Genomic DNA, 12764 nt, shown 5'->3' on the forward strand with positions numbered 1-12764 from the left:
ACTGGACCGAAATTTGAGGAGCAGAGGTTCCCCAGGGAGGATAGAGTAACAGTTTGTACCAGATTCGTGTGATGGGACAGTGAACCAGACCAAGGATAAAATCACCGTGTCCACCCAAATGAAACACGCCAGCCCTCAGGCTACCCCACTACAGATCACAGCACCTATCATGCTGGCTGGCCCCGTCTGCACAGCACACAGGCCCCGCTGCGGAGTCCCAAATCCCCGGCTCGGGGCAGATTTTGGTCTTGCACCCTGCTGGGTACGAAAACTGGCAGGCAGCGCCGCAGTGACTGTGAACAAAGCCTCTGCTGGCCTGGGATCCCGGCAGTCAGTCCCGGGGGGAGATCCTAGCCCACTCTCATCCTCAGCAAGAGGTGACAGACTTGGCATCTATCTCCCCAAAACTCTGTGACTGAATGTTCAAACATAAAAGATGGAGGTTGAGAGAAGAGCCTTTTAGTAAGTGGACACCTAGTCACCTGGTTTCCGGGGAATTTTCCTCTCCTCCTTCCCCACGCTAGTGCTCTGGGCCCCGTTACCTTCTGAATTTTAGGCTTCATTCGGGAAGGGCAGGGGGGCAGCTGGTTGAGAGCGTTGGTGATCTCAGGGGTTTCCACAGCGGCTAGGGCGTTGCAGATGGCCTTGACAGACTGGACCACCCTGTCGGCCTTCAGTGGAAAGTCGCCCTGTGGGAGGCGGCACAGTGAGGCTGGCAGGCTAGCACTCAGCCTCCAGCACCCACAGTGTTGAAGGAATGAGCCGGCAGGAGTAGCGGCCCATGACTCTCAGGAGTAACCAGTGGAATCCATGCTTTATTTTCAAACATCCAGCGTTAGTGAACCACACACAGCTCCTGCTGAATTAAAGGAGCCAAGCCCACGTTCCCCAGCGCTTTCAGCCATGCTGCCTGAACTCCTCTTATTCCCAGCCTCCCTCTGTCCGCTACAGTCTGCTTATACTATACAAACACATGCAGGGTCTCCCCCAGAGACATGCAGTTTTAATAAAATCAATCCACAGGGACTAGCAGGGGGACCAAAGAGATCACACTGAGGGCCCACTTGCCCACGCAGCCTCATTTCTCCTACTACTGTCAAGAATGTCCAGATGGGTCTCATCTCAGACCATGGCCATGCCCTGCCCTCTGCACTTTGGCTCCTGCAGTTTTCTCATTTGGAATCCCCTTACCTGTCCTACCCTGATTACCTAAGTAAATGCAAATCACGGACCAGCTAAACTCCACCCTCCTTCCCCAAGCCTTCCCTGGACAGTTCCCCTCTCTATCACTCTCCAAGAGCCCCTGATTAACTCATTACCAACCTGTTCTGTCTACTAATAGCTTTACGTTACTATTCCATTTTTCTGGCAGGAACACAAGCTCCCTGAAGGCTAAGACAATTCTTATGCTTCTCTATCCACAGTAGCCATCAACAGAGGGCCAGACTAGTGCAAAAAAAGGTGTTCAGAGAACTCCCCTCTCATCACAGTAAATTTTCAAGCAGAGGCTGCTAGAGAAGGGATTCTGGTAGTCGGTGGAGGGCTGAGCTAGATACAAAGCTGAACTCTCCCAAAAGGATGTGACCACTATAACAGGATCAGTGAGACAGGGATTGTTTTTGAAGGTCACTGTCTGATTTTCTTCAACTTCACGACATGTGGAGCAAATGTTTATTCTCATGGTTTTGAGGCTTAAAACTCCATGTGAATCCACGTAAGGAGAGTCCTGGCCCTTCCCTACCTTTGGGACCCTCTACCTCTGATGGTTTTCCACCTGTGACACCAGCACATCAGAACCTCTCAAATCAGAGGTTCCTGGGCCCTGCTCACAGGACGCACACTCCAGTGCACTCTCAAGTTCAGCAGCAGGGCGACAACTCTATGTCCCTTAGCTTTGAAGATGCCCTACTCCAGAGACAGGATCAGGGCATGGTTCCTGACCTACTTCTACAGAGGAGCACAACCCTTCTATACACACTGGCCAGCTGCCCAAGAGCTGGCAGTCGTGGTTTGCCCATGTGCTAGGGGAATGAAAAAAAGTGCTCTGCTAATAGGTTTTCAGTATCTACTCCAGATCCCCAGTGTGAGCTGATCCCAGGAGGACGGGAGGAGAGGAAGGGAGGAGCGTTGGGCAGCTGGGCCAGCCCCAGAATTTGTACTCACATCAGCCAACAGGAAGGCATCCACCTCATTGTGGTAAGTGTCAAACAGAAGACTCAGGGCCTGCCTGGGGAGTTGGGGACAGGGAAAGGTCATAGAAGATGTCAGAACAGACCCAGTGTACTGGAAGACCCATCCTCTCCCTCCTTCTCCACAGCTCAGGAATCAGACTCTGGCTTAAAGGGGTTCCCACTCTTCCCTTAGGTCCCATGAAGACTGAAGGCCGGCAAGTCCTTTCTAGTTGGCTACCTTCTACCTGGAGAATGTGGCAAAGGACTAGAGGGAAGAGATGTCACATACCCTGAAGTGGGGATCTTCTCCTCTAAGACTCTTGGGCCCCAACACCTGCAAGAACCCCTGGCCCTGGCATAAAGGCAAGCAGGGGTATCTGCTAGGGTCCCCTCACAGTTCGGGCTTGGGCCACATCCGAGATGGTGCCCACTCTCACCTGCTTATGGTCTGCTTGACCGGCCTCTCTTGCAGATGGATGAGGTAGTTCAAGGTGGAGGGGCTCTGGTCATCATTCACCTGTGTAAGAAGTGCCCTATTCAGAGAAGGGTGGTGCCTGTATCACAGCGCAGTGCTACTGCCCCATGTCCGCCCAAGGTATTCCATATCACCCTCTGCCCACTACCTCCCCATCCCCACGCAGCCATCAGCCTCCCCACCACACACGAACCGTCCGGGCCAGGTCACCGCGTACAGCTTTCTGCTCCATCAGCTGTAGCCGAATGTCGATGTCAAACTTTCGACAGTATTGAATATACTCGTGGCTGCCCAGGGCGTGCTTGCTGGTGGGACAGGGGGACAAGGCCATTAGCATTCTGGGGGCTCACTGGGACTTTCAAGGGAAATGCATACCTTAGCCTCAGGGAGAGAGAAACAGGAGGAAGGGGGAGGAAAGGTGAAGGGGGAGTATACCTGTCATGTACCCCTACCTTAGCTCTTAGGAGATGTCATGGTAGAGCTTGGGGAAAGAAACAGAGGTCTGTCTAAAGAAATGCCACCTATTACATTTAACCCTTGGTCTGTACAAACAATGACTTTCCTAGGTATTTATTACCATTATCACTGGTTCACTCTAGGGGCGGGAACTTCTGGAGGGAGTGGAGAACAAAGAGATTTCTCAGGGGCAGTGTTTAAACCCCATCCTCTTGGCTTTGGTACACAGGACACAAAAGAAGCCAGCCTGTGCTCAGGCTTGGGTGTGGAGCTCAATGGGTGACACTATCCCCCCAACACTGTGATCCTAAGTCTCACATCCCCCACCATGACCAACTGGGTGCTGGGACCAACCAACCAAAGCCACCAAGATTCCAGGTCTATCATCCCTAACCCACCAAAGTGCTGCTTCTCACCGCCCTCTGTGGCTCCTGCGATGGTGAATAACAAGGTAAATCTCTACAGACTACCAGCATGCTATTCCCACTGCTCAGGTGAGACCCCCGCCCCACCCCCAAGTTTCAGAGAAGGCGGCTTAGGGAGTCCCTCGGTGATCCAGCCCCTTCCTCCCTCCAAATCACACCTTAGGCAGAAAGGAAGCCGAGGAGAAGGGGCAGGCTGAGTCCCACTTGCAGGCCAGCACTGCAGGCCTGGGCCATGTCCCAGCAGCTGGGTAACAGAAGCCGGAAAGGGACTTCCTTCCTCAGCAGAGCTGGGAATCTAGGCCAGAAATGGAGAGGAAAGGAGCAAAGCATAGGGCTCTGTGCAGAAGCCAGCAGAGGTGCCTGGGCTGGAGGCCAGTCGAGTCCAGCTAGGACGTAAGTGGGTTTTCCACATCCGGAGGCGCCAAGCCTCTGATTTAGACCCCAACCTGCTAAGACTGAGCTGCAGTCAAAACCTGGGGGTGGGAGAGGCTGGGCTGTGGGGTGGGGCTGGTGGGAGTGCCCTGGGAGGAAGGAAGAGTACGTCAGGGGTGGGGGAGGTGGCAGGAAACCCAACCCTCCCCGGGGACTGTCTCAAGGTTCTTATCTGAGAGCAGCCTGCATCCTGGACCCGCCACTCCCCCTCAGCGTCAGCCCCTTTTCTAAGCAAGGGTAGGAAACACAGGGCCTCCTTGGGAGCTAGCAGCTTTCTGGATCCCCCAGAGGGTCCTTTCCACCCCCAACCCAAGGCAGCTGTCTTGTGCTCAGGGGTCTGGGCTTTTCTGTTGCGTGGGAGGGAAGAGAAGAGCCTTGGTGGAGGAGGGGGCTCCTGGACCAAGAGTGATGGACACAGGTCCCCCAGGGACTTGCTTGACCTTCTCTGTGGAAGGCCTTCCTCTGTGTGCATTCAAGTTAGAGTGGGAGAGGCATGACCCTAGGACCAACAATCCTTCTCCACCTCGCCTGGAACACTCCACCTGAGTCTTGGCAAGATGTCAGAAGCTGACGGCTTATCTACCCCCTCTGGACTTGGGGGCTCAAGGACTAGGGGGCTGCAAGGGAAATGACAGTATCCATCTAGGCCGCATCCTCTCTTTGGACTGGTCCTTCCCTGGGAATATTTACTGATCGCTCATTGGGTGATCCTCATATTTAACCCTTGCTACATTGTACAGAAGAAGCTGAGGGTCAGAGCTCCACAACGAGCAAGTGGCAGCTGGAACCCAAACCAGCTGCGTTGATGTGACCCATTATGCCCCTTGCTCCCTTACAACAGTGGCAGGTGCTCTGCGCCAGGAGCCCCTGAATCTGGGGCCCCCTCTATTCCTCTAGTGGAGAGCGATACACATTTGAACTGTGCTCCCTGGAGGTGTGCCACGTAGGGCCCTGCCCCCTTCTTTTCTCTCAGTTTTCCAGTTGAGGGCACAGAGGCCAGGAAGGGCCCACAATATCCCTAAGGTTAAAGAAACCAGCCAAGAACTGCTCTAGCCATAGATCAACCATCCTTGCATCTAGACCTGCATATAAGAGAAAGAGCAAGTGGTGGCCCTCATCGCGCACCCCTCAGACCTGAGATACCGGCCTCTCCTCCCCCACTCCCAAGATCTGCTTCACCAAGTGGCCAGTAGGCAACTGGAAGCTTAGGGAGGAAAGCAGCTCTCTTTATTTCCTTATCTGCTGGCCTCTGGCTGACTCTACAGCCTGCCACACAGCTGTACCACCTGAGGGGTCCAGTCCCCCTTCCCACCACCCCAGCACCCCAGAGTCCCAGGGCAGTGGAAAGGGGATTGCTGCCACTGGATGCAGAGGAGCTGGAGGCGAGCCTTTGGTAAGGAGCATAACCAGCTGCACATGCCACTGGGGGAAAGGCTTGTCAGCAGGGGAAGGGGGAGGAGAGAGCAACTGGGATTTTTACCGCTAGTTCCACAGGGCGCTTCTGCCCAGTCCTCCTCCAGCCCTTGGCCATAAAGACCCCACACATAATCTAGGGCGGGAGAAGCTACCCCACACAGTTCTCCCGCCCCCACACACACATCCCTCCACACGCAGAAGTCTGCAAGCAGATACGACTTAGTCTTTGTCTAATCCCAGTTCCAAGCTCTTTCCACAGCAGATTTGGCCCAGGAAGCCAGCCAACCCCGCTGGAAGACCGAGCTCCTGGGGGAAGTACGACGTGGCTGACAGTATGCCCAGAAAGCAGGAGTCCTGACTGTGGGATTGGCAGGGAGCTGCCAGCCCCAGGCCTCGAGCCCAGCACCACCCCGGTGAAGCCCCCTCAGAAGCCTACTACCTAGAAGGCAGGTGCCACTTCCTGCCCGCTTGTCCCCACCAGTGCACTCACTTCTGCAGGAATTCCTCCAGCCCACAGGGCTTTAGCACGAAGTCACCCACATCGACACCCCTCAGTTCATCATGGGTATAGCACAGGGTCTGGTAGATGAGCAAGTCTACAGTGGAGGAACCTGCAAGGGGAGAGGCAGGGGAAGCAATGAGGGGGGGCACTGGGGCAGGCGGGGTTCATCCCGATCCCGTCCCCCAGAGCCATCAACAACCAGATAAAGCAGGCAAACACACAGTTTGGGGTTGGGAATCAACGGCAAAAGACCCCACACAGTCAAAACACCGTCACCCCTGCCCCACCTTTAGGGATGCTCACACCGACTCCCCACTAACTTACAGTTGCAGGTAAAAGTGAGCGGCTCCCGCAGGCTGTCACACAACACGGTCACCTTCAGGTTAACCTCATCCCCGAGGTGCTCTGGGCTTGGGGTGACAGTGCTCCAGACATACCCAGTGAGGGAGTAGTCTTGGACATCAGAGCCAGATCGGAGGCTGTGCAGGAAGAGAGGGAGAAGGACCATCGCTGTGCCTTCAGAAGAGAATGGTCAACAAGAGGCCTGCTGGGACCTCCCGTCCTGAGGCCCAAGGACCCCTCCGTCCCCACTCAGCCCGTGGGTCTGTGGGCCAGGATGGGGGCAGTGGGGAAGCAGCTGGGGGAAACCCTGTTCTTGATACATCTGTTACAGTTGCAAAATGTTTCCCAAGCTGAGTTGAACATTAAGGATAGTTTTAAAACCACACAGCTTTCCACGGAAAAATTTTCCACTTCCTTTCTCTTTTAGCCCCAGATAAGATTACACTCTTATCTCCATCTGGGGTGTGTTTGTTCCTAAAGGCAGCTGAGCCTGAAGTGATTGGAACAATTTGACTGTTAGATCGAGGTTTCCTGAATTTTGTCCAAAGTGTGAAACTTCTAAGATTCCAAAAAGCCTGCAAATACCGGTTGCAGGAAGCATCCCATAGTTGTAAATTGAGATGTATTAAATATGGCTCTTCTTCCTCCCTAGAAAGTTCTGAAAGGGGTGACTCTCCTCCCCAGCGCCCACAACCCTCCCCAACCCCCCAGTCTTTAACTCTTACATATCCAGCATGTGGCAGAATGCAGCAACTTCCTCATCTCTCTCCTCTGAGACCTCAAACAACTCATGGCCATTGGCGATGGCGTGGGGCCGGGAGCCCACCTTTAAGAGAAGAGCAACTTACTCAGTGCCTTTTCCCTCATGCCATCCCCTTCCCGCAGGCTCCTAGGCCTAAACTCTTAAACTCTAGGTGTAAAGACTTTCCAGTGAAAGGGGCATAAAAAAACATGTGGGAAATCCAGGAATATATTTATCTGCCGTCCTGGCAGACCAAGAGCCAAGGTGAAAGAGTGCTTGATGCCTTAGCTGAGTCTGGAAGCCTGGGTGGGATGGACATGAGTGTGGCCGAACCTCCTTCCCGAGAGGCCAGTGTCTAATAAGCTCAACTCTGCAGGTCAGGTGGTTCCCGGCACGCTGGGCCGTGGGGCTGGCTTTCTGGGGGATGCTCCCAGAGGCGTGGAGGGGAGCTGAGCAGACAGCTGTTGTTCCCCGTCCCACCACTGAGGCCAGAGCAAGGGGTTGCCCAAACCGTCCCCAGGGAAGCTGAGCCCTGGGCAAAGCTCCAACATCCACAGTAAGCCCCAGGGACCCAACTCAGAGAGAGACCAAGAGACCGTGAATGGAGGCAATGACTCAGACACATGTGCGTTCCCAGTAAGCACTACTTGAGGAAGAGAGCGTCAAAGCAGCTTTCTGGGCAGGAAAGAACCGGGAAGAAGGCTTAGCTCCTCCTGGCTCTCAAGTCTTCTGGTCCCCAAGAGCTGGAATGTCAGGAAGCCTTCCTGGGCCCCACTTCCTGTCCAAGAACATGTGTGTGCTGGTGGGGTTCTCACAGACAAGACCTCAAACTGTCTCCCACCACAGAGCTGTTTTCAGTCACCCATGAGGAGTTCTAAAGCAGCCCTCGAACAAGGCCTGCAGCACAGCCGCAGGGAGGAGCTGGTGCGTGGCAGGTTTCGGCCTGCCTGCCCAGAGCCACCAGGGAGGCCACTGCAAGGGAATGAGGTGACAGCTCTGACAGAGCGCCGGCCTGCATCCGGTAAAGGCGGATACTTCCGGGGAGCCAGTGTGCACACACGCAACGCCTCACCTCTCAGCCTCCCCCTGGCTATTCTCCTGTCCTCCCCGCCCCCTCGGGGCAGATGGCAGCAACTGAGCTCCTCATTTGAATATCCAGATTGTTTCCTCTGAGTGACCCTCTCTCATTGGCCTTGCTCCCCTGGGTGAGCATGGAGCGGGTGCAGAGAGGGGAGGGTAGCCGTGGGGGCAGTTGGCATGGGAGGCCCTGGCTCTGCCAAGTTCATGCCTGTGTCCCAGTCAAAACAATAGTACCACTGTCAGCAGCTAACCCACAAAAGTGAGAGCGATAGAGAGAGCAACAGAGACAGACAGAGACAGAGAGACAGCAAGAGGAGGGGAAGGCAAGGAGGGTGGAGAACAGAGTGGTGGCTGAAGGCCACTTTCATGCCTTTCAGTACCACTCACTGGCTCCATAAGAAAACAAAAGCCACTTACGTTTGCCCTGCTGGCAGGCCCTGATGGCATCGCCCGATGCTGGCTGGGGGGATCTGCAGGGCAGAGGCTGGCAGCAGGGGTACGAGGCTGGCATTTAGAGCCAACCATTTCCTTAGCTGGCTCCACAGGCCTGGGATAAGGTGGGTCCCTCCGGCTGGAAGCCCGGCGAAGGCGGGGCGGTGGTATGGGTCGAGAGCCCGAAGGGCCGCCCCTCCCAGCGGGATGAGCCCCCGCACCAAGCTGGGGTGGGGAAGACCAAGGCCGCATTTCCCCCTAAGAACTGGCAAGGGCTTTTTGCTTTGCCCTAGCTTCTTCAAGGAGACTCTGGACCAAGCTCCCTCCCAGAACTCTGATAACACACAGGGGATGGGGGAAGGGCGAGGGAGTGGGGGGGAAGCAGGAGAGCGAGCCACAGAGGTGACCACCTACCAGGGTGGCCTGCCGCTGCGCAAGCAGGCCCAGCTGTGCAGAACAGAATCTCCCTGTCCCTATAAATAGCAGGAACAGCCCCACCTCTCAGAGCAAGTCCTTTAAAAAGCCCTGCGCTCTAGAGCTGTGACTTAACCCAGGAGCTGCCTCTGCTCTGGGCGACTCTCTTAGCTGAAGCACAGGAAGGAAGGACCACGTGGCTTTTCCAGAGTTGTGAAGGATCCCAACTGCTGGGACACAAGGTGGGAAAGCCCCAGTGTCCCTTAGACAATGGATAAGGAGGAAACAGGGAGGGAATGAGGTGGAAAGCTGTCAGGACAGAACTCATCAGCCACAGGGGTGCCTCTCGACTCCCCTGGGGTCAGGGTTTCCAAGTGCAAAACACAAAGCAGGCTTCAGGTCCCGCCCATGGAGATGTTGCTGACACTTTTTAAACCAGAAAAAGATCAAAGCTGCCCTGGAACCTACGCCATGCTTCTGTGCAGAGAGTTTTCTATTTTATACTATATACTGATAAAAGTGAAATAATTACTGCCACACTGCATACTTTTTTCTTAACATTTTCACTGTGAAAAGAGATGGATGATGGTGAGGATTGCACAACGGTGTGAATGTACTTAATGCCACTGAACTGTATACTTACAGTTGGTTAAGACAGTAAATTTTATGGTATGTATATTTTATCACAATGAGAGAGATGTGCGGGGGCACACACACAAGGACAGGGAGGAGAGAGACAGAGGGGGAGAGACAAAGGGAGGGAGACAGAGGGAGTAACGCAGAGAGAGCCAGCGAGCTAGCGAGTGAGAACAATGGAGCTTTGGGATGAGACACAGCAGGGCTAGCCACTGCGGATCATTAGGCAGGGTTGCTGAGGGGTCTGGACCAGGGTCTGGGACTTAGTGAGCACTAAACATTGGTTAGTATCATGACGGAACCTCATCACCACGCAGCATTTTTGGCAGAGCAGAAAGTCAGAAAGCAGAAGGAACCCACCCCAGTGCCCAAGGCCATTCGGCCATGCCGTCAACAGTGTATCCCCTCACCCCAGTTCTGTCCTTATGGGACAGAACTCCCTCTCCTGTGGGTATTCCAAAACGCCTGCCCCCAGAAGGACCATTTGGCCAAGATACACAAAACTGGCCCTGAAAAGGAGCCTTCTCTACTAGTGTCCCTCTTCCCTCCCCCACCACGGCCCGGGGGCCCAACGTCAGAAGCAGAGGGCAGGAGAGGACTGAAGGGGTGAGTGTGGAGCAGATTGTGGTTTGGACAGCAAAGAAGAAAGGGGGACTCTATTTCTGAATGACAAGGGGAAAGGGGACAGAAGAAACATAATCAGGTCCTCACCGGAGCTGCAGAAATCTGGAGGTTCTTGCCAGATGTCCCATTTTTCCGGTTGGCGTAGCGGGAGGTGTAGGTGCGGGGGGGCACCTGAGGGGGCATGGTCTTGCTCCGGGCCACAGGTTTTCCAGGAGTGTCCTTGCCAAAGTTCAGGAGTCCCCGGCCCTCCTTCCAGCCCCTGGTGGCGTCCCGCAGCATCTCTGCATCATAGGTTGACTTCAAGTTGAGCCGTGTAATGGCATCATTGATACCGTCGTAGTCCATGGACCCCAGTAGGCGCCCTGGACCCCCACCTCCCAGCTCCTCTTCCTCTTCTAGGAGCTGATGCCCCAGCAGTTTGCCTGGAGGTTGTTCGACCAAAGAAAAAGTGTTGATGTCATTGGGCCGGGAGATCTTGGAGGATGAGGGGGACCCCTTTCTGGGAGGCAGGGGAGGAGTGTCCCAGATAGAGACTCGGGGAGGCAGAGGAGGTGGGGACAGTTTCTTCAAAGAGTCGTCTGTGTCCCCCAGTCCTGGGGACAAAGAGAGCCCCCCATCTGAACCATCAAAAATGTAGAGATAGTCTCCGGCCAGGGAGGCTTTGGGCCAGGGATCTGGGCCAGGCTGGGAGCCCTGGGAGGTAGAGTGGTTGGGCAGCCCTTCCTGTGGGGAGAGCGAGTTGTAATTGAGGGTAGGGTCAGAGCCAGAGAGACCACGTAAGAGCTTGAGGTCCTTCCGCCTTCCCGCTGGCTTGCTGTAGAAGTCTAGGACAGGCTCATCCCAGCTGATGAGAGAGGGGTCTGTGCTCTGCTTGGCTCTGCTTTCCTCCTTGTCGTGCCGAAGCCGGGACAGAGCATCATACTCCATCTGCAGGGCTTCGGCCATGGCCAGCTCTTTGCGGCTGATGCCCACAGACTCCAGTGACTTCCAGTGATCCCCACTGCCCTGAGTCGAAGACATGGTGAGGATGGGGGACAGAGGAAACAAGGAAGTCTTCTACTTCCTGGCAATGTCAGTTCTGCAGGGTTGTGGCATGGTGTCTGGGCCCCTGCAAGTGAGGAGGAAAAATATCAATCATTCAGTCACAAAAAGAGACGTGTCAATAATCTGATTGGGTGACATAATCTGGGCCACTGCCTGTTTCTTGAGTGCCTACAACAGATGGAGAGAAACAGAAAGATGGAGAAAAAAAGAGATACCAAGACAACTTTATTTATCTGTTACATCCATCTACCCTTCCATTCATCTATACATGTTTCCATTTCTGGTCCCTAAATCCCATCCTCATGTCGCTCACAGGTACCCCGAAGAAAGAAGGAGGCAACTTGTATCAGCTAAGAGGAAAAGATGGAGACAAGGGCTCTTCAGTCAATTTAAAGAGGACGTCTCTCCAACGTGGATGGACCTAGAGATTATCATACTAAGCGAAGTAAGTCAGACAGAGAAAGACAAATACCATATGATATCACTTATATGTGGAATCTAAAATATGACACAAAGGAACATATCTATTAAACAGAAACAGACTCACAGACATAGAAAACAGACTTGTGGTTGCCAAGGGGGGCGCGAGTCGGGGGAGGTTTGGGAGTATGGGATTAGCAGATGCAAACTATTATATATAGGATGAATAAACAACAAGGTCCTACTGTTATAGCACAGGGAACTATCATCAGTATCCTGTGATTAACCATAAGGGAAAAAAATATGAAAAGGAATATATATATGTATACCTGAGTCACTTTGCTGTATAGCAGAAATTAACACATTGTAAATCAACTATACCTCAATAAAAAAATTTTTTTAATAAAATAAATAAAGAGGACAGCTCTCACACACTGCTGGTAGGGAACGTTAAATGGTACAACCACTTTGGGAAATAGGCAGCTTCTTGAAAAGGTAAGCATCCACCTACCATATGACTCAACTATCCCACTCCTAATTACTTACCCAAGAAAAATGAAAGTATATGTCCACACAAAGACTTGTATATGAATATCCACAGCAGTCTTATTTGTAACATCAAAAAACTAGAGACACGATTCACTTTGTTATAAAGCAGAAACTAACACACCATTGTAAAGCAATTATACTCCAATAAAGATGTAAAACAACAAAACAAACAAAACTGGAGACAACCTAATGTCCATCAGCAGGTGAATGGATTAAAAAAAATACGATACGTCCACACAACTGAATACTACTCAGCAACAAAATGGAATTAATCATTGACATATGCAATAACATGGATGAATGTCAATATAACTATGTTGAGTAAAAGAAGTCAGACAGAGTATGAGTGTGTAGGATTCCATTTATATAAAATTCTGGAAAATGAAAACTAATCTACAGTGACAGGAAGCCGATCAGTGGCTCTCTGGGAAGGGGTGGAAAGAGGGTTACAAAGGAGCACAAGGACACTTTGGGGACGAGGAAAATGTTCACTGTCTTGATTGTGGTTTCACGGGTATATACATATGTCAAAATTTATCAAGTTGCACACTTTACATATGTACAGTTTATTATATGTCAACTATACCTCAATAAAGCTATAAAT

At 52.9% G+C, this 12764-nt stretch overlaps 1 protein-coding gene across 2 annotated transcripts in view; it reads right to left on the reverse strand.

The window, feature by feature from the left end:
• Positions 1-12764, reverse strand: part of PIK3C2B (phosphatidylinositol-4-phosphate 3-kinase catalytic subunit type 2 beta) — a 61248-nt gene that overhangs the window by 29809 nt on the left and 18675 nt on the right. Inside the window, exons 2-10 of one of the 2 annotated variants that reach the window (XM_082674982.1) lie at positions 10235-11255; positions 8459-8698; positions 6945-7045; positions 6202-6356; positions 5866-5986; positions 2840-2951; positions 2609-2688; positions 2164-2227; positions 543-689 (exon numbers count right to left, since the gene is read on the reverse strand). In XM_082674982.1, coding sequence (XP_082531108.1) covers positions 543-689; positions 2164-2227; positions 2609-2688; positions 2840-2951; positions 5866-5986; positions 6202-6356; positions 6945-7045; positions 8459-8698; positions 10235-11167 — 1953 coding nt within the window. In that variant the 5' untranslated portion in view covers positions 11168-11255. Of the gene's footprint in view, positions 1-542; positions 690-2163; positions 2228-2608; positions 2689-2839; positions 2952-5865; positions 5987-6201; positions 6357-6944; positions 7046-8458; positions 8908-10234; positions 11256-12764 lie in introns of those variants that run through there. The other variant, XM_082674981.1, reaches the window with a different exon arrangement.

This window comes from Grampus griseus (genome assembly GCF_964374135.1).
Source record: "Grampus griseus genome assembly, chromosome: 1".
In the NCBI taxonomy this organism is placed as follows: domain Eukaryota; kingdom Metazoa; phylum Chordata; class Mammalia; order Artiodactyla; family Delphinidae; genus Grampus; species Grampus griseus.